The sequence below is a fragment of the Mobula hypostoma genome, chromosome 6 (genome assembly GCF_963921235.1).
Source record: "Mobula hypostoma chromosome 6, sMobHyp1.1, whole genome shotgun sequence".
Lineage (NCBI taxonomy): Eukaryota > Metazoa > Chordata > Chondrichthyes > Myliobatiformes > Myliobatidae > Mobula > Mobula hypostoma.
The window spans coordinates 66,224,203-66,247,024 of NC_086102.1; the positions used below are offsets into that span (position 1 = coordinate 66,224,203).

Here is a 22,822-nt window from a genome sequence, read left to right on the forward strand (position 1 = left end):
CCATGTGTCGCTGGATTCTGGATTTCTTGACAGAGAGACCACAGTCAGTCCGTGTTGGCAGGAACATCTCTGACTCCATCACACTGAGCACTGGATCCCCACAAGGCTGTATGCTTAGCCCATTGCTGTTTACACTGCTAACACATGACTCTGCAGCCAGATTCAAGGAGAACCTGATCATTAAATTTGCTGATGATACCACAGAGGTGGGGCTCATCAGCAAAAATGACAAAACTATGCACAGAGAGGAGGTCAAACACCTAGAGAGCTGGTGCAGTGATAACAACTTGATGCTTAATGTCACCAAAACCAAGGAGATGATCGTCGATTTCAGACGGTCTCAGCCTGAGCACACACCCCTCAGCATCAGCGGCTCCACAGTGGAGAGAGTGGAAAACATCAAGTTCCTTGGGGTGCAGATCTTGTACAATCTCACTTGGTCCAGGAACACCACTGGGATTGTGAAAAGGGACCAGCAGAGATTGCACTTTCTGAGGAAGCTTAAACAAGCATCACTCCCCACTAACATCTTAACTACATTCTACAGAGGCGTGGTTGAGAGTGTGCTGACCATTTGCATCACAACCTGGTACTCCAGTTGCAGTGCTGTCGACAAAAAAGCCTTGCAGAGGGAGCAGAGAAGGTTATTGGGGTCTCCCTACCTTCTGTCCAAGACCTCTTTCAGAGTCAATGCCTCCAGAAGACACAGTACATCATTAAAGACCCCTCACACCCTCTCCATGAACTGTTTGTTCTTCTGCCATCAGGTAAACGTTACAGGAGCATCAAAACTAAAACCACAAGGCTACTAAACAGTTTTCTCCCACAGGCAGTCAGACTGCTAAATAGCTGCTCTACCTGACTCTGCTTTGGACACTTTTAACTTGCACTGGACACTTATAACTTGATTTTAACTGACATGTGGCTGTTGTGTTTTACTATTTATTGTCATGTTTATTATTTAGAGTTGCGCTTGTTATGTTATGATTGCACTGCTCCTGGGAAACGCTGTCTCATTCTGCCCTGCAGAGCTGATGTACGGTTAGAATAACAATAAAGTTTTTTGAATCTTTGAATCTTGAATTGATCCATGCCCTCAGCTCATCTGCTTTTCCTGCAATACTTTGTGCATTGAAATATACAGAACTCAGAATATTAGTCTCACCATGCACAATCTTTCGATTCCTGACTTTGTTTGTAGGCTTAACGACATCTTTCCCCACAACCACTCCACTATCTGGCTCTCTGATTCTCATTCACTTGCAATTCCATTTTCAAATCCCTAACCCCTCCCATGCAGTACTAGCAAACCTTCCCACAAGAGTATTATTTCCTCTCCAGTTCAAGTGAAAAACATCCCACCTGTACAAGTTCTCACTTCCCTGGAGGCAGTCCCTGCCTTTCCACATCCCACAAGAGAAGCATGACACTATCCTGCCTGGCATCCCCACTGCTCTAACTGTACAACAGAGTAGCAAGGTAGGAATGGACGGATGGAGTGGAGGAAAGGAAGGCAAGAAGGAAAGGAGGAAAGAAAGGGGAAAGCGACCGAGGAAAGGAGGAAAGGAGGACTGATTGTCTTGAACATCATATATTTAGTCCTCAGCAGACTGTTCACCAAGGGCTTCTGGTTTGGAAAGACTTGGTATGTTCTTAAAGCAGATACTCATCCAGGCAGATCTTGATGAAGTTGGTGACATATCCACCCAGACCTTCATGGTCCTCAGCACTAGTGCTGCAGTCCTCAGTGTCAGTTTACGTGCTATGATTACAAATACAGCCAGATGATTAGACTTGCCATTGTGCAAAGATAGAGACTCCCTTGGTAGAAGGAATGGACCAACACTTCACTGCCAGATGAAGCAGGTGGGGGGAGCAGGGCAGAGCAGAACTGACACTTTAGAGCAGTGTAATGAGCTAATCATGAAGTTCAATGTCTAAAATCATTTTCCCTCATTTCTTCAAAATTCACAACAAAAATACGCCACGATTTCAAATATTACGCTTTCCCTTCACTTCCATTATACTTGTTTTACCTTACCAACCTATAAATCATAACTGATTAAAAATTGTCAGTTTAACTTTATTTTTAATCCATATATGACTTTTTCCAGAAAACAATTTATTTTGTGGCTATATTTCATTAGGAGTATAAGAAGATTTGTTATGTCACCAGACACTCACAAATTTCTACAGATATACCGTGGAGAGCATTCTAAATCGTTGCATCACCGTCTGGTATGTGTTTGGGGGAGTGGAGGGGCTACTGCATGGATCAAAATAAGCTGCAGAGAGATATACACTTAGTCAGCTCTATCATGGGCAATGACCTTCATCGTATCCTGGACATGTTCAAGGAGCGGTGCCTCAGAAAGGCGGCATCCATCATTAAGGACCCCCACCACCCAGGACATGCCTTGTTCTCATTGCGACCATCAGGACGGAGATGCAGAAGCCTGAAGGCACCCACTCAATGATTCAGGAACAGCTTCCCCCTTCTGCCCTCCGATTTCTGAATGGACATTGAAATCCATGAACACGACCCCACCACTTCTTTTTATTTTTCTAAATTTTTATTTTTGCACTAATTATTTAACTATTTAGGAAGTGTATTTTATTTATATACACATATATATATTTCTTGTAATTGATTTTTTCCCTCTATTATTATGTATTACATTGTACTGCTGCCGCAAAGACAACAAATTTCATGACGTGCCAGTGAGATTAGACCTGATTCTAATTTTTAAAACAACAACTAAATGGAATGCTGGTACAACATGACTAATGCTCCGATAAAATTATTTCTTTAAAAATATAAGGTAACAAGAACTTCACTGTTTTCCCAATTAAACTGAACTCTGATGTGGTATAACTCAGTTTGCTGTAAAATAAAAGCTGCATGGTTCCATTTCATCTTCCATGTAATCAAATTTAGTGATACTCATGTAAAATTGGTCACTGCTTGGAGTGGAAAATCAGAGTACTAATCTTTTATTGTAAAGTATATTAAAGCAGATGGTCATCTCAGAACAGTATCTTCATTCAAACAGATAACCAAGAATTTTTTTGTTCTTTATATGAAAATTGAAATATTTGGTACACTGCGAGATATTACTATATCCATTACTGCATTCCAGTAAGTAGCCTATTAATGTTGAACAGAAAATCACACAAGATATTATATTTTAGAATTAATATCCCTGCAACATTTTGTAAATGGACGAAAAATAGTGCTTGCCCCTTTTGTCACCTAAGCATCTCTTATTCAAGGAATAACTTATGAAATATTGGCACTGCTGGAAATGTGCATCCAGTCTGCACACAGTAGCATCCTATAAAGAAATAACGACCAAATAGTGCAAATAATAATGTCAACGAAGGCATAATTATTAGCACAAATACTGGGAGAACGCACCACCCTCATAGGCACTTCACTGCATTATATGTTTTACATGCACCAATGAAGGCATGGAGAACCTTAGTTTCAAATGTCATCCTGAACTTAGTTTTTGTGTTTTGTACAAAAGGCTGAATGGAATCTGGCCCTGAGTTAACAGTGTTTCTAATGATATTTATACTTATTACACAGATTTTTTTTGTCAAGTCTAATCCTATCACAATGCCAAAGGAAAATGCCGACTTCTCTGGAATGTGAGGTCTAGTTAATGCTTCTTTTGAATTAGTGTAATGAATATATTACATCTGCACTTGTACTAAGTGGCTTCCCCATTTCCAAATTTGAGGCTAAAAATCTCAAAACAGCAGGTACCTGATACTTTCATATACAGTATTTGTAGGAGCAAAGGAGAGTCACAATAAAAGGTATTTTACTTTACCAACCCTCAGCATTATTAATTGTATTATTTGTAGTAAGAATTAAGTTTGATTTAGTTTATTTACCACAAGTGCTGGAACCTTGCTTAAATATCAACAATTCAATGCAACTTCATTTGCATTATTTGGGGGAAAAAAACAAAGCCTTTCACCAAAGTTGTGAGGGAATTGGGTGCCAAGATAACAGATAGTTTGTCACAAAAATGAAATGTTGGGAAGTCTTAGAAAAGTAGAAGTGTGTGGTAGAAGCTTTTGGGAAGGGAATTCCATTTTCTGAGAACCATGCCAGCAAGCAAAGATGAAATTATGGGAGAAGTGGGTACAAGAAAGATCGGATGCATGCTAAGTCTAACGTTGAGAAAACTGCTGAGCTTGAGGCAAAAACTGGGAGAGATAACAGAAAGGCAGAGGGGTGGGAGGGAGACACAAATATACGTGCAAGGGACAGGGTGAGGAAAAAGGAATGGGGGAGAGGATGAGGAATGAGACATGAATGAAGGAGTTGGAGGAGGGAAAGAAAGGTGTAGGATGAGAAATCTGTGGAGATCATTAATTTTGAGGTGTTGATGTGGGAGACAATACAGAGAAGGCACAAACACATAATAAATGATCAGAACAATGCATGAAATACAGAGAGCACTGTTTGACATGAACTGAACATTATTAAGTGGGGGAAGAGTAGGGCAAATTTTAAAAGATTATTGAACTTGACAAAGATATAAATCACAAATGAGTAGGGGTGAGGTGGTGTGGAGGTCTGCAATATTGCAGAGGAATCAGAGCAACTCATGTATTTGCATCTTTCACAACTCTGGGGTGTCATAGAGAGGGCATTTCTAAATGTGGCTGACAAACATGGTATCCATTTACACACAGATGATTCAATAACCCAACCAGATGTCATTTATTTGCTGGGACAGGTGAAATTAAACATGATTTAAAGACAGATTTATTCATGGCCATCAGGGTCGACAGGCATTGAAACTGTATACATTTGAAAACTTCCCATCATTAAAAGTCTAATCCACTTGATCAGTTTAAGTTAAAAGTTCTGCAAAGCAAAGCTAAGTAGGACCTCAGTTGCCTTTATGATGACGAAAGATGTGTGACTAGAGACTCAAGCTGAACATGGTACATTGAGTGTAGATTTGATGTACTGGAAAGTCCACTTTAATACTTTTTGGGATAATTAGAGGAGTACTCATTTGAGATGATTTTTTAACTGTGTTCCTTATAATTTATAGGACTGCTGTATCAATAGCAAATAGATTAAGAGGATCTATATCTTTAGAACTGACATAGCTAATATAAATAACTCCTACTGCAGAACTGTAAGTACTGTGACAAAGTTTGGGGTGATACTGTGGCTCAACAGGTAGTGCTGTTGCTTCGTATCTCCAGCAAACTAGGTTTAATTCTGACCTTGGGTTTTTCTTTGTGAAAACTGCACATCGCTGGGTGCCAAAGACATGCTGGTTAGCAGGGTAGTCAGCCACTTTAAATTGAAACTACTTTAAATTACCCTTTTGTGTATAGAGGTTAATAGTAAGAGAAATGGGGATGTTGAACAGGATGTGAGAAGAGGTGGGTTGCAGAAAAATAGCAGGAGAATTAGGATTGATGGGATTATACTGGGAGCCATATGCCAGTTTCTTACGTAGTGTGAAGCTATAAACTGCAATGGGAATGGCAAATGTAATGGAAGACCATATTGCTAAGCAGTGGAGACACCCAATGAAGAGATTAAGGAATAAAACAAGGGTAATGCCCTTCCTGTAAAATAAAAATCCAGGTCAAGGATTTGGCTATTACTCAACAGCCCCTAAAACAAGTGCCCTGAAAAATTAAGATTAGAGATTTCAGTGGAGTGTCACAAACATGGAATGGGAGATGAGTCAATAGACAATAGGTGCAGGAGTAGGCCATTCGGCCCTTCGAGCCAGCACCACCATTCACTGTGATCATGGCTGATCATCCACAATCAGTATCCAGTTCCTGCCTTATCCCCATAACCTTTGATTCCGCTATCTTTAAGAGCTCTATCCATCTCTTTCTTGAAAGCATCGAGAGACTTAGCCTCCACAGCCTTCTGGGGCAGAGCATTCCATATATCCACCACTCTCTGGGTGAAAAAGTTTTTCCTCAACTCTGTTCTAAATAGCTTACCCGTTATTCTTAGACTGTGGCCTCTGGTTCTGGACTCACCCATCAGCGGGAACATGCTTCCTGCCTCCAGCGTGTCCAATCCCTTAATAATCTTGTATGTTTCAATAAGATCCCCTCTCAGCCTTCTAAATTCCAGAGTATACAAGCCCAGTCGCTCCAATCTTTCGACATATGACAGTCCCGCCATCCCGGGAATTAACCTTGTGAACCTACGCTGCACTCCCTCAATAGCAAGAATGTCCTTCCTCAAATTTGGAGACCAAAACTGCACACGGTACTCCAGGTGTGGTCTCACCAGGGCCCTGTACAGCTGCAGAAGGACCTCTTTGCTCTTATACTCAATTCCCCTTGTTATGAAGGCCAACATGCCATTAGCTTTCTTCACTGCCTGCTGTACTTGCATGCTTGCTATCAGTGACTGATGTACAAGAACACCTAGATCTCGTTGTGCCTCCCCTTTTCCAAACTTGACTCCATTTAGATAATAATCTGCCTTCCTGTTCTTACCACCAAAGTGGATAACCTCACATTTATCCACATTAAACTGCATCTGCCATGCATCTGCCCACTCACCCAGCCTGTCCAAGTCACCCTGCATTCTCATAACATCCTCCTCACATTTTACACTGCCACCCAGTTTTGTGTCATTGGCAAATTTGCTAATGTTATTTTTAATTCCCTCATCTAAATCATTAATATATATTGTAAACAGCTGCGGTCCCAGCACTGAACCCTGCGGTACCCCACTGGTCACCGCCTGCCATTCCGAAAGGGACCCGTTAATCGCTACTCTTAGTTTTCTGTCAGCCAGCCAATTTTCAATCCATGTCAGTACTCTGCCCCCAATACCATGTGCCCTAATTTTGCCCACTAATCTCCTATGTGGGACTTTATCAAAGGCTTTCTGAAAGTCCAGGTACACTACATCCACTGGCTCTCCCTTGTCCATTTTCATAGTTACATCCTCAAAAAATTCCAGAAGATTAGTCAAGCACGATTTCCCCTTCGTAAATCCATGCTGACTCAGACCGATCCTGTTACGGCTATCCAGATGTGTTGTAATTTCATCTTTTATAATTGACTCCAACATCTTTCCCACCACCGACATCAGGCTATCCGGTCTATAATTCCCTGTTTTCTCTCTTTCTCCCTTCTTGAAGAGAGGGACAACACTAGCCACCCTCCAATCCACAGGAACTGATCCTGAATCTACAGAACATTGGAAAATGATTACCAATGCGTCCACGATTTCTAAAGCCACCTCCTTAAGTACCCTGGGATGCAACTTCATTTTTCTCACTTATCTACTGATCATGTTCTTTGAGAGGTGGGATGAGGATCAGTTGGATTGACATTAGCAGAAGAATGAATATGGCAGGTTTCATTTACTTATGACTTAAATTTCCAAGAAAACATCAGGTTTAAACATAAGTGAGTCATTTGTTGCACGGGTGAGCAGGACAGATCAGCTGGTGGTGGATCCAGGTTGAGACCTGGCTAAATGAACATATAGTTCTTCATCTGAGATCAGAATCAGAGGTGGATCGGAACACAGTTCACGAAAAGCCTCAGCAAAAGTGTGAAGTGGGTTGCTACTATTGGTCTTAAAGAGGTTTCTGCAATTCACTGATTCATTATAAGCTTATAATTGTTAGCATGTTTTCTTGCCGTCTATAAAATAAAGCAACTTAATGAATTTAATCTGGATTTTAAATTAAGTGTTTCTCAGCCTTCCATCATCCAGGTTACAAAGATGTAGTTGCGGCTGTCTAAAAGGCAAAGGATGAGAAATTAAGCAATGTTTCACCAATTTTTTTTCACTGAAATAAGGGCTATGGCAACATTTTGTGTTCATATGATCCAATCTTCTTTAGAACACATGTCTGTTATATTTATTTCCAGGCACCACTTTCAAAAAGAGATTAGGCACCTTGAATTTTGATTCTGATACAGCAGAGGCTGAAACTGATGTGAAACCCAGGAAATCGCCACTTATGTTACTTGAGTGATGCTCAGCAGCACCATCTTGAGTGACCTTTCAGGCAATGCTTAACCCTGACCATTCCAAAAAACTACCTGAAGCTTCCTGAGCAGATCATGTTGCTCCACATTAACACTTCTGTCATTCACTTATCACCTGCTCCACTGGATCAGTTTGGTATCCATAACATTCAGCTTGACGTCTACAACTCACCTGGTTAATTCAATGAGGATGGTACAGTATCAACTCCATATCAAATGCATTGATAATGGAGAATACAGACTTTATTTTAATGCCAGACAGGGAAACTACTTGGAGGATTCACCAGCATTGTTGAACTCAACCAATCCATCCAAAACATACCTGAAATTTGCACTGAATAATTGAAGTTGCCCAGTTAAGCAACAATACCGTTTGAAGCATGATTATTTGACTTCACTCTTGTTGAAATGTCAAACAGATTTTACATGAAAAAGGTCAATATATTATTTGCTTAAACTTTCTCCAACTCTCAACATCATGTACTCAAATATTACTCACTAACACATCAACAAGGGAAGTCAGAAAGGGAACAAACACCCAACTCAGATACAGAGGTGCTCCTCCTGATTTGCACAGATTTGTCATGTCACATGTGAATGGCCAGGGCCCAAGACTGTGGGAAAACACCCAAGCAGGCAAGTCAACATCCATTAACAATATGTGCTTTAAGGAAGGAAAGAATTGTCAAGGGTTTCAAACTTGTCAGTAATTTCTATATTCCAAATAAAAACATTCACCCAAACAAAAAATTGCATGGAATGAACCTTTGAAATGACCAGTGTTTAACTGTGCCACTGAATGCTGCATCAAGACAGTCTGCAAACACGCTGCTTTGATTTTGGATGTCATGAGAGATGACGCAAATTAAAAATGAATCATGTATTTTACTTTGGTGTTTCACCAGTAAATATCATACTTATATTTTAGCTTCTGAATAATTGATTTCTTTTCAGTCTTTCAATAAAATAGATTTTTTTAAGGGGAGAAAAATCACTTTTGCACCTGACAGAAAGTTTTAGGGCTGTATTTGCTTCCAAGCAAATACAACAAAGCCATTTTTTATAATGTTTTCTTTATACACGGGCCCATTTTAGAGAACAGTGCAAGCAAATGATTAAAGCTTGCTTTGAGAAACTCACAATTGGTGCATAGTTCAATCTTCGAAACTGAGCAAATTTGCTCTCAATGTGATTCCAGCGTTTGTTGAGCTGGAGCAGCTGAAGCTCCAGTGCCTTGCCAGCTCCCTTCTTTGACAGGCTCTGTGCTTGTCTGTACAGTGCATTCAGGTCTCCTCTCTTCTCTTCCAGTTCAGCATCCAACTCCTATTGAGCAAAACCATAGTGTCCCAGTGCAGTTAGCTAGCTTTTGTGTCATCGTGTCAAAGAAGAATGAAACAATGAAACTGACATAAAACACATTTTTGCGTTCTTATTCCTCAATGTAATTTTATCATGTAATTGATTATAATAGTTAATGAACAAAACTTCTAAAACAAAATACCCAGATTTTCCCAATGTGTTGAACTTAAGTTGTACCTAGCTCTACAGAACTTAATTTGAGAAGTCAAAGTTTTTAAGTGAGAGTAGATGGTGCAGTGAACCATAAAAATGGGAGATTTTAAATTAGCAGTTGAACGTCCCAAATTCTCACATGGGAGTATTTTGCTTGTGAGTGAATGAACATATTAACAGACATCTTGAAAAATCTCATATTAATGCCTTGGCAGAGGTCATATTCAGTACACATTTACATCTACGCATGTGGGTGCAAGGGATTCATCAGGTTGCTACCTGGATTTAGTTAATGGTAGAGATTGGATAGGCTGTGCTTGTTTTCCGTGAAGCAACGGCGGCTGACAGATAAAGTAGATAGTCAAATACATTTTCCCCTGGTATGGCCATCAAAAACAAGAGGGCAAACTTTTCAGGCAAGATGAGGGATGTTTAAAGGAGACCCAAGACTTTTTGTTATATATAGAGTGAAACTGATAACTGGAATGCGCTTCCAAAGGAGATGGTAGTATTGGATATAACCATTATGCTTCAATTACATTTAGACAATCATTTACATAGGCAAGACATGTAGGACTACTGCCCTAATAAGGGTAAATGGAATTAGTGGAGATAGGCATATCATGTGATTCACTGAAGGGCCTGTTTCTGTACTGTATAACTCTAGGATTGGCTCATTTGTAAGCATCTGGGGAGTAGTGGTGGTGGTGTTACATTACTGGCCCCACCTACGTTTTAAAACTAACCAGCTGCTTTGGTCCATGAAATGTGGCTACTACCTTCAGCTCAATATGTCAAAAGTGGGAACATCTGAGGTTTTTTTTCTCCCAGAAGCTTATATTAACTCCATGGCAGCTGAAAGTACCTTCTGTGATTTTTTTTAAACATCAACTGCCAGTTCATCTATAATTGTTAAACTTTACAAAGGACAGTTGTCTTCTAAATCTCAAAATTACTAATCTGGATAGTGTCATCAAAATTAGTATTTTGAAAAAATAGGGAAATTTTATCGTTGTAATTATAAACATGTTGCCTTAAATTTGAAATAATCCCTTTAAATTTAATGCAGAATTAAAAAGCATCCAATCTCTAGGATGTTCCACATCATTCCCTCTCAGCTATTGTTTATAACATTTTAAAAATGTTTACCTCAGGTTATTAAAGTAGGCTGTTTACATTAAACCTGTCAGTCAAAAATGACAAAGAAAGTAAAGAAGCCAAATAAAATTATGGATAATAAAAGAAGCTGATTTTGCAATATGTAAACAAATCCTCAGGGATGTGGCAATGATAGCAGTGAATATTCTCTGAGCAAACAAGTGACAGAGAGGATACCGTGGTAAGGACACACTTGTACTTGGACAGTAAAATGCTTGTTTCAAAATTGTTTTCCTAAACTTTTTTTACCAATGAAAAGTGAAGAGTCTACAGTAATAAATGATTGCAAATTAAAAAGCTCACAGAAATACCAATTAATTTTGTTATCAGAAAATAGAAGTGCAAGTGTAATAGAAATCTCTGCACCCAGTGAGAGTCAAGTGATTTTCAATTTTTAAGCATGGTATAAAAATAAAATTCATTTTAACTTAAACATCTGTGCGCATTTCTGAAGCACCTGTTAGAAATATCCTTAAATTCAAAAATTAGTTGACCTTCTGATTCAAAGTCTTCATCACGTGAATTGTTATTTACATAAGCATTTAAGCAATACAGCAGTATCAGTAATAAAAATTGCAAGCAAAGACAAAAATTTAAATTGAAACACTCTGCATTTGAAGGACACTGGCTGTCATCAAATCACAGCAGATATTGATAAACTACACTGCATCACAAATCACAGCCTTGTACTAATTGTTCTTCCATAGCTACTTAAAAATGGCTATTGTTTTTATATATAAACTGGGAGGAAGAAATACAAACACCTGTTTCTAAAAGAATGTTACCTTCATCTTCTGGTCATCTTTGGGTTCTGGCAGATTGGCTAACCTTTTCTCAATGTCGTCCAACCACTGCAACAGGTTGTTAGCCTGCTTCTTGTATTGATACCAATCAGGAGTGATCTCCAGAGCCTTTTTCCTTCTTATCGATCTTAAATCCTGCAGAAACAGTCAATGATCATTATTTGATAGTCAAAACACAAAAGCCCAATGATCAGAAACACTGATCCACAGCTCATACAACTTGTTCAAAGCATTTTTTCCTCTGCAAAATTCCATTCTGAAGGTTTTGCTATTGCATTTGAAATTACTCACCTTTCACCAGAGCCGTTTTGACAGATTTAAGCCTGAGTGCGAGCTCTGTCTAGTTGACAGCTGCAAGGTCAGAGAACGGAGGACTCACTTTGAGGCTTTTGGGAAGTAATTTCCCAATCTTGCCAGCACTTAGCTGGGGTAGGCAGAACCCTGCTGAGTGGGAAACTTGTTTAACAACGCTGAAGTACAGTGAACCTTCTTTAGAGGAGTCAGAAAGATTGTGTGCACTGTACTGCTGCTGCAAAACAACACCTTTCATGTTGTACGTCAGAGATAACAAATCTGATACTGATTCTGGGGTGGTATTCAGGCAAGAAGTGCAGATATACAGAGGGAGACTGAACTTTAAGGTTAGAATCAGAATCGGGTTTATTATCACCAAAAAATGTGTTCCAATCTGCTCCAATTTTTTTGAAAGGAACGTTCATTTTTCATCACATGAAAATTATTGTTTACAAAAAATAAATCAATAGTGCAAAAGAGGAAGACTGAGGTAGTGTTATTGGACATTCAAAAATCCAATGGCAGAGAAGAAGCTGTTCCTAAGATGTTGAATGTGGGTCTTCAGGCTCTTGTACCTCCTCCCTGATGGTAGTAACAAGAAGAGAGCATGTCCGGATAGTGAGCACCATTAATGGTAGATGCTGCCTTCTTGAGACATTATCTTTTTAAGATGTCCTTGATGAAGGGGAAGGTAGAACTGACTGAGTCTACAACACTCTGTAACCTCTTTCAACCTTGTGCATTGGAGCCTCTGGGCAGTATCCCTGACATACATCTGCAGAAGTTTGCTCCAGTCTTTGGTGACATACCAAATTTCTTCAAACTCCTACTGAAGTATAGCTGCTGGTGTGATTTCATCAATGAGAGATAATAGAGTCAGTTACCAATTAATGGCAAAAGGCATTTCCTATTAGACGCTAAGGGGGTTACAACTGCGATGGTGCCAAGGGATGTATTTGGTGGTCATGTGAAATAAACAGCTTAGATGAAAGAACATCACTAGTGAACCACAGGCAAGGCCATTTAAGACATGTACCCTGAAATTCTCACTTACATATTACTGTCAAGTTTACTAAGACTCAAAAAATTCAAATGAGATTCACTAGAAAAAGAATGGCCGAAAGATATCACAGGTGGCCTCATTAAAATATTTAAATGACTGACTGGCCATCTGCCTCTCATCCCACTACTGCTGAAACTGGTTCAAAGCAAAGTGACTGATTTTCATCCAAATTTTAACTGTGATGTGAGCCCATTACCTCTTCCACCTATGGCATAATTTAAGATTTAAACCAACTGCTCTATTTCTCTCTCTGAAGATTCATTCCAAGAAAAAGGCAATGGAAATTCTCCAAGTGTTCAATTTCACATTTTCATAAATGCAGTTTGCCTTGATTATTGTCTGAGTGTTGCTTGCAGGATGCTTTTCTCTGTTGGAATATCTCTGCAAAAGGGTTTAATCTGCTCCAATGTTTTTGAAAGGAGCATTCATTTTTCATGTTCAGTTTCTCCCTGGTAATTTTGCTTTGCCACGCTTTTGCAAAGGTGAGGGGGTAAACCCCCTCAAGCGTGTGTTAATGTCTTTTCAGCAGCTACAGGGCAATTACAGGGCCATGCTAGTGATATTTACCACTAACGTCTATCATGATAAGGAACTCCCACTGAAACATATCCAGTGCTTCTTTCAAACTGCAAATTCGGTAAACTGTGAATCATTAACCTTGCTATGAAGACCTTAAAGTTCGCAATAGGAAACCAAGTAGTCCATGCAAGAGCACTGCACTACTTCTTGCCAAGTTTAAAGGTGAGAAATTAATGTTGCAAGTGTTAAATCCTATGCTTATTTCATTCAGCTGTAACCAGGTGACTGGTGAATATCACTTCCTAATTGATAAAATGCACTTATGTATTCACCCTGGCAATGCTAAAATAGCTGCCCGTGCCTTTAAGAGAAAACAGTGACACCATAACTCACATGTGGAGTAGAAAGAAGTTACAGTGTTCCAGAAAGAACGTCAAGTACCGGTCATATGGTGAGGAAAGATTTTCACAAGTAAGGCATCAGCGCTGCATAGCGTTGTTGTGCAAAATTCCTTATCGCCCTGGTAGCATGAGTGAGAACTCGTTTCAGGGTCAAACTATATATGTTTGGAAGTTAAGCACATGTGTGCCAAAGACTGCCACTAACAAAGTGGGTTTGTATATTTTGTTTTATTTCATACTGCATACGTAACTAGTTGATACACCAGTGTATGGACCAAAACTAAGCTGAGATTATAACAGCAGGAACTGTTTTTTTTAGGTGTTTTTAAAAAATTCATTTTGTTTCTATTTTGGTACCCTCTTTCTGCATTAAAACAGCTAAAACAGATAAAGGAATTAAAGACCCAAAAAAGTATTTGTTGTCCTGAGTGTGTATTTTTCCCAGGCTGCAAAATAGCTATACAGTAATTGCATTTCTTGTTAATTTGCTCTGAAAGTGCATTTGCTGAATCAAATACAATCAACATCCATCATCTAAAAGAACAGTTTGATCATCAATTATAAAGCAAAGAATACTGTACTTCGTTCAAAAGGCTTCAGATTAGAAATCAGTCATTTTAGCAGTTAAATGATTGACTATTACTTAGGAATTTTAGGACTCATTAGCATTCACTGCTGTGCCTTAACAAGAGGCAATGATGTAAAAAAGCCTCATGAAATGCCTGCTGTGCTCCAAATAACAGACATGTACAATCTTCCTGTATTTTTTGCCAATTTGTATGTTAGTTACACATCTGTATTTCCTGTAAAGCACTGATAGAAGCTAGTGAAAAGGTCACTTGGACTGTCCTGTCATTACTTAATTGCTGAAGAGGTGTTAACAGAAACCTGAGGAAGTTTAACCCTCACTTTTGCAAAAGTGTAGCAGGCAGAATTACTAGGAAGAAAGTGAAAAAGTGAAATACATGTTCCTTTAAAAATATCAGGCAGATTAAAACCTTTTCCATGCACATTCCAACAGGAGAAAGCATTCAGCAAGCAACACTATAAAAAACAAACCAAATATTGTCACTATTCAAACCAGCATCTACAAAACTGTATTGTACTTTGATTTAATAGGAACCTCATGAGTGTGGCTATTATTATTACAACTTGGAAGAAGCAGATGGGGAAGTCATAAGCAGTGAATCTGCAATCTTCTGGCAAATGTTGCCAGAAAGTGAGGTCCCAACAGACATTAGAAAATTATACCTTTTTCCTTCAGACAGAGGAAATTGGGCATTGCAATTTCTGCCCATTTTTCAAAGGTTTCTATGCCTCAGACTTCCATAAGATTTTAAGACATAGGGGTAGAATTAGGCCATTCAACCCATCGAGTCTGCTTCCCCATTCCATCCTTGATGATTTATTATCCCTCTCAACCCCATTCTCCTACCTTCTCCCCGTAACCTTTGATGCCCTAATTAATCAAGAACCTATCAACCTTTTCCTAATATACCCAATGACCTCCCTGCACAGCTGTTTTTGGCAATGGATTCCACAGATTCAGCATCCTCTGGCTAAAGAAATATTTCCTCAGCTCTGTTCTGAATGGATGTCCCTCAATTCTAAGGTTGTGCCTTCTGGTCCTCAACTCGCCAATACAGGAAGTAGCCTCACCATATCCACTCCATCCAGACCTTTGAATACTCAATAGGTTTCAGGAGATCCCCCTCCTCCTCCTCATTCTGCTAAACTCCAGTGAGTACAGGCCCAGAGCCATCAAATGCTCCTCATATGTTAACCCATTCATTCCTGGGATCATTCCTGTCAATCTCCTCTGGATCCTCTCCAATGCCAGCACATATTTTCTTAGGTAATGAGCCCAAAACTGCTCACAATATTCCAACTGCAGTCTGACCAATGCCTAATACAGCCTCAGCATTACATCTTGTTTTTGTATTCTAGTCCTCTCGAAATAAATGCTAACATTGAGTCTGCCTTCCTTAACAGTGACTCAACCAACAAGTTAACCTTTATGGAATCCTGCACGAGGACTCCCAGGAGCCTTTCCACCTGGTTTTTGAATTTTCTCATTTAGAAAATAGTCTATGCCTTTACTCTTTCTGCCCAAGTGCAATCACCATGTACTTCCTTGCACTATATTCCATCTGCCATTTCTTTTCCTATTCCCCCCAATCTGTACAAGTCCTTCTGCAGACTCCCTGCTTCCTCAACACCAACTGCAACTCCACCTATCACCGTATTATTGACAAACTTGGCCACAAAACCATCAATTTCTACATCTAAATTATTGGTTTATAAACATGAAGAGAAGTGGTCACCAACACCAAATCCTGCGGCACATCACTAGTCACCGGCAGCCAACCAGAAAAGGCCCCCTTTATTCCCACTCTTTGCTTCCTGTCAATTTGCCAATCTTCTATCCATGTTAATACCTTTCCTGTCATAACATGAGCTCTTATCTTGTTAAGCAACCTCATGTATGGTACTTTGCAAAGGCCTTCTGAAAATCCAAATAAACAACATCCACTGACTCACCTTTGTCTGTCCTGCTTGTTACTTCCTCAAAGAATTTCAATAGATTTGTCAGGCAAGTTTTCTCCTTCAGTAAACCATGCTGACTTTGGCCTATTTTATCAAGTGCCTCCAAGCACCCTGAAACCTCACCCTTAATAATAGTCTCCAACATCTTTCCAACCAATTAAGTCAGACTAACAGACATATAATTTCCTTTCTTCTGCCTTTCTCCCCTCTTAAAGGGCCGAGTGACATTTACGATTTTCTGGTCCTCCAGAACCATTCCAGAACCTAGAATTCTTGAAGGATCATTCACAATCTCTTCAGCTACCTCTTTCAGAAGCCTGAGGTCAGCCCATCTGGTCCAAGTGAATTTTCAGCTTCCCAAACACCTTCACCTCAGTAACAGCAACAACACTCACTTCTGCTCCTTGACACACTCACATTTCTGACATTATGCTAGAGTTTTCCACAGTGGAGTATGATGAAAATTCTTATAAACTTTGTCTACCTTTCTTTTACCCCTCCCCATTACTACCTTTCCAGTGTCATTTTCCAGAGATAAGATATCCACTCTCATCTCTCTACTACTCTTTACATGTTTGAAAAACTCTTTAGATCCTCTTTTACATTATTGGCTAGCTTATCTTCATAGTTCATCCTTTCCCTCTTCATGGCTTTTTTAGTTGCCTACTATTAATTTTTGAAAGCTTCATAATTCTCTACATCCCACTAATTTTTGCAATATTATATGCCCTCTCTTTTGCTTTTATGCTGTTTTTGATTTCCCTTGTCAGCCACAGTTGCCTCCATCCTCCCTTTAGAATACTACTTCATCTTTAGGATGCATCTTTTTTGTGCCTTCCGACTTTCCCTCAGAAACACCAGCAATCATTGTTTCTCCATAATCTCTGCCAGTTTCTCCTTCGAATCAACTTTGGCCAGCTCCTCTCTCATGCCTCTGTAATTCCCTTTACTACTGCAATAAAGATACGTTGATTTTAGCTTCTCTTTCTCAAACTGCAGGGTGAATTCTATCATATTATGATCACTGACTTCTAATGGTTCCTTTACCTTGAGCTCCTGAATCAAATCCGGGTTATTGCAAACACCCAATCCAGAATTGCTGCTCCCCTAATGGGCTCAAACACAAGTTGCTCTAAAAAGCCATCTCGTAGGCATTCTATAAATTCCCTCTCTGGGGATCTAGCACCAAGCTGATCTTCCCAATCTACCTGTGTATTGAAACCCCCCATGATTATCGCAACATTGCCCCTTTTACATGCTTTTTCTATCTCCCATTGTAATTCGTAGCTGATATACTGGCCACTGTTTAGAGGTCTGTATGTAACTCGCCATCAGGGTCTTTTTACCCTCATAGTTTCTTATCTCTACTCACAAGGATTCTAAACCTTCAGATCCTATGTCACCTCTTTCTAAGGATTTGATTTCACTTTTTACCAAAAGAACCCCCTCTGTGTACCTGTATGTCATTTCAATACAATGTGCATCCTCGGATGTTAAACTCTCAACTATGATTTCTTTTAACCACAACTCAAAGATGGCTAGAACATCATACCTGCCAATCTCCAATTGGGTTACAAGATTATCTACCTTACTTCCTTCTAATTTCCCCACTCTCACATAAAGCTATGCCCTCTAGTATTTGACATTTCCATCCTGGGAAAGAACAATCTCTCATGTGGAAATGTCAAATGTCCATGCGCTTTATCGTTTTGTATACTTACGTCAGGTCACTCCTAAGCTTCTGATGTTCCAGAGAAAGCAATGCAAGTTTGTGCTTAGAGCAAGTACTCCTAATTCAGGTAACATCGTTGTAAATAGAAAAAATGAAATTTCTGTCTGGGCCACAGCATCAAGAGGCGGGTCTTAATGGCTAAATACTTGCAATAAAATTACAATAATCACTCATCATTACTCAGTTATGCATATTAAACAAAACTTGGTCCTTCTGCATCCAAGTGAAGCAAACTGGAAAAATGTAGATGTGGCGAAAAGGAAATGCAACTGTGATGAAAATTTGCAATGTCATCAGTTCTGTAAATACCTGGGTGTTCACTTTATGAAATAAAACACCCTGTCATTTCTACACTCCCTGACTTAATCATGGCCTCTAAAACTGGGGATGATATACTTAAAGATTAACACACAACACAATTTTAGTGCAACCAGGGGTATATGAACATATATCACTCCCTCATTGCAATCTGAATGCAGGACAGAGAAATTGCAGTCCTTTTTCTTCTATATTTTCATATAATGGCTTCATATAATATGCTTGTGAGCAACTGCTGAACTCTCAAATGCGAGATACATTTCTGATTTTATTATATATTTCACTCCATTATTGTCAATGTAAGACTTCACAGCAGCAGTAAGAGTTATGCCATGTCGCTTGTAAAACATTAAGCTGGTATTATTAGTGACCAAAGTACAATGAGTTTAACACTTAGTATATTGCATATCTACTTACCAAGATCACTCTACTTACCAAGAGTTCTACTCTGTAATTCTGACTGCAGTTTGCCTTCTGCTTAAGGCTGTTGTCAAGCAAACACTGAATGTATTTACTGCCATGATTAAAAAAACACAAAAAGCCTACACTGACATCCTTGCCAGGGACTGCAATCAGGCTAGCTTGAAGAACTTTCTGTCTGATTACCATCAGCACATCACCTGCAGCACCAGAGGACTGAAAACACTCGACCACTTGGCCAAGCACTGAAGACCTGTGATAATCACCTGCTTGGAGTGTTATGAACATCTTCAACCTCTCGCTTTGGCACTCTGAGGTACCCAATCTGCTCAAGCAGTCTTCAATCACACAGGTACCCAAAAAGAGCAGGTTATGCTTCAAGAGGTTGGTCATGGAGCAAGTTAACTCCTGCCTGAGGAGTGGTCTGGATCTACTCCAATTTGCTCACTGTCACAAAGCAGATGCCATTTCATTGGCCCTTCACTCAGATCTGGAATACCTGGACTATGAATATGCACACCACAGCTCAGCCTTCAAAACTATCATCTCCTCAAAAACTCATTGCTTAGCTCCAAGACCTGGAATTCAATAGCCCTCTGTGCAACTGCATACTCAATTTCCTTATTTGCAGACACCAGTCAGTATGGATTGGCAACAACAGCTCATCTCCTCTACAATCACCATCAGCATTGCAAGGCTGTGTACTTACCCCACTGTTTTACTCACTTTATACCCATGATTGCATGGCTCCAATGCTGTACTTAAGTTTGTTCACTGAATTAAAGGTGGTGATGAATCAGCATATTGGAGGGTGATTTAAAGTCTGGTTGAATGATGGCACCACAACAACAACAACCTCCCACTCAACGCCAGCAAAAGAAAAGAGCTGATTATTGCTTACAGGTGGAAGAAGCCAAAGGTCCATAAGCCATTCCTCATTAGGAGTCTGGAGGTGTAGCGTGTCAGTAGCTTTAAATTGTTTGGTATTATCATATCAGAGGATCTGACCTGCAATCATCATAAAGAAGTCACAACAGCAACTCTACTTTCTTAGAACTTGGTGTAGATTTGGCAGGTCATCTAACACTTTGACAAACTTCTACAGATGAACAGTGCAGAACATACTATCTGGTTGCATCACAGCCAGGAATGAAACCATCAAAGTCCAGGAATTGCATAATCTATAGAAAGTGGTGGATACAGACCAGAACATCACAGGCAAAGCTCCCCTTATCATTGGGCACATTTACATGGTGTGCTGCCACAAGAATGCAGCATCCATCATCAGAGACCCCACCACCCAGGTCATGCTCTCTTTTCACTACTACCATCAAGCAAGATGTACAGGCGCCTGAGGTCCCACATCATCATGTTCAGGAACAACTATTGCCCTTCAACCATCAGGCTCCCAAAGTGGCATGAATAACTTCACTCACAACTCTGAACTGATTCTATAACTTGCAGGCTCACTGACAAGGACTCTTTGCAACTCATGTTCTTAGTAATATTTTATTTTTTATTTGCTCAGTCTGGCTTCCTTTGCACATTGGTGGTTTGTCAATAATTGTTAATACATGACTTCTCATAGATTCTATTGTATTTCTTTGTTTTCCTGTAAATACCTGCAAAAAAAATTTCAAGGTAACATATGGTAACTTGTATGTACTTTGATAATAAATTTTATTTTGAGTTGATATCATATAGATTGATTCGTGGACTGAGATATTAAAATTTGTGTTCAATTGTATTTTTCAGAACTGTTGGGTAAAATTGCAATTTTGATAAATAGGTGCACTATATCTCACTTGACTATTGTCAGCTAGCAGCAAATAATTCATCTATAATGGTCATCTGCAGTTACTTACCGTGACCCAAAAAAGTATGCAATTCTGGAATGAGCATTCCAAGAGAAGCCCATAAACAAAATGAAGCAGAATTTAAGGAGACTGATATATGAAAATAGGCACATGATGTTGTTCTTTCATTTCCAAGTAAGTATGCAGATGGTGTTTTATGTACTTTTAAATGATCATACCTTGAGAATATTAAATTTAGCCTCCAGCATCCGTTGTTTCTTTTTAATTTCTTCTCGCTTTCTCTCATCTGAGATATCCTGTTGCAACAAATCTGCTCGTTTTGTCAGTTCATTCATTTTCCTCTCATCGTCTTCACTCTGCAGCATTAATAAAGAATTGCTTGAGACAAATTGTCCACAATGTGGAAAGAACAGCATAAATTGTTCTGTAGTGCTAACTTTACATTTTCAGAGGCATTACTGATACCCATGCCAGTGTGAAGTAGTTTGCAGCATGCTCATGATCAAAGTGCCAAACAACCACATACCATTTGCAATTACCCCTAACAGTGGTCTCAACTCAAATAAGGTTTGCAGAACTAATGGTCAGTGAAGAGAAAGAAAACGTAACTGGGGTATTTAGACCCAGTCGACATCATATACATTTCTGCTGAATTTTTACAGAAAGGAGTCCCATCAATACTAATAACTATTGTTCACACATCCATTGTAAATCCATCAACATAAACACAGACATTTTTATAAAAGGGAAAAATGTATGTCAGAATAATTTGGAACAAAACCTTGCATTGCAAATCCGAACTGCACACAGATGGATAGTTGACAGTTTCCCTTCCATGCAGTGAAAGAGTTCCAAGTGAATTGTGTTTCTGAAAATGAAAACTGTAAATGATCAAAAGTAACTTGTACCACAATTTTGATCCATAAATTTAATCTGAAAGATGACATGTGGAAAAGTATTATGTAAAAAGAATTCAATTCTGTAGCAAAAGTGACAATTTTTGCATAATTTGCAAATATACCAATGGAAGATGAATTGTGATTTAAGATCACAGCATATGAATCTATATCAGGCTGTAGTAAATCAAGGCAACTCGACTTGTTGTGATCAACACACATAAAAGTTGCTGGTGAACGCAGCAGGCCAGGCAGCATCTCTAGGAAGAGGTGCAGTCGATGTTTCAGGCCGAGACCCTTCATCAGGACTAATTGAAGGAAGAGTGAGTAAGGGATTTGAAAGTTGGAGGGGGAGGGGGAGATCCAAAATGATAGGAGAAGACAGGAGGGGGAGGGATGGAGCCAAGAGCTGGACAGGTGATAGGCAAAAGGGATACGAGAGGATCATGGGACAGGAGGCCCAGGGAGAAAGACATGGGGGAGGGGGAACCCAGAGGATGGGCAAGAGGTATAGTCAGAGGGACAGAGGGAGAAGAAGGAGAGTGAGAGAAAGAATGTGTGTATAAAAATAAGTAACAGATGGGGTACGAGGGGGAGGTGGGGCATTAACGAAAGTTAGAGAAGTCGATGTTCATGCCATCAGGTTGGAGGCTACCCAGACGGAATATAAGGTGTTGTTCCTCCAACCTGAGTGTGGCTTCATCTTAATGCCCCACCTGCCCCTCGTACCCCATCTGTTACTTATTTTTATACACACATTCTTTCTCTCACTCTCCTTTTTCTCCCTCTGTCCCTCTGAATATACCCCTTGCCCATCCTCTGGGTCCCCCCCCCCACCTCCTTGTCTTTCTTCCCGGACCTCCTGTCCCATGATCCTCTCGTATCCCTTTTGCCTATCACCTGTCCAGCTCTTGGCTCCATCCCTCCCCCTCCTGTCTTCTCCTATCATTTTGGATCTCCCCCTCCCTCTCCAACTTTCAAATCCCTTACTCACTCTTCCTTCAGTTAGTCCTGATGAAGGGTCTCGGCCTGAAACATCGACTGCACCTCTTCCTAGAGATGCTGCCTGGCCTGCTGCGTTCACCAGCAACTTTTATGTGTGTTGCTTGAATTTCCAGCATCTGCAGAATTCCTGTTGTTCGACTTGTTGTGATGTCTGGAAGACGTTTCACCACTCATCTGAGAGTCTCCTTTAGTTCTAATTCATGGTGGTTAGTTTTCCGGCTTATAAACTCTGAGTTTTTTTTAAAGATATAGCAATCACATGGGGGCCGTTGAGAGTCGTAGAGGTAACGGGAGGGTCATTAGTCTTACCTT

The 22,822-nt window shown here is 39.8% G+C and overlaps 1 protein-coding gene across 9 annotated transcripts in view; it reads right to left on the reverse strand.

Annotated features, from left to right (window-relative positions):
• The window catches only part of dmd (dystrophin), a 1,998,855-nt gene that overhangs the window by 970,551 nt on the left and 1,005,482 nt on the right, over window positions 1–22,822 (reverse strand). For all 9 annotated transcript variants that reach the window (XM_063050913.1, XM_063050911.1, XM_063050907.1 and 6 more), the window contains 3 exons: window positions 20,828–20,965; window positions 11,481–11,633; window positions 9,166–9,348 (listed from right to left, as the gene is read on the reverse strand). In XM_063050913.1, coding sequence (XP_062906983.1) covers window positions 9,166–9,348; window positions 11,481–11,633; window positions 20,828–20,965 — 474 coding nt within the window. The remainder of the gene's footprint in view (window positions 1–9,165; window positions 9,349–11,480; window positions 11,634–20,827; window positions 20,966–22,822) is intronic.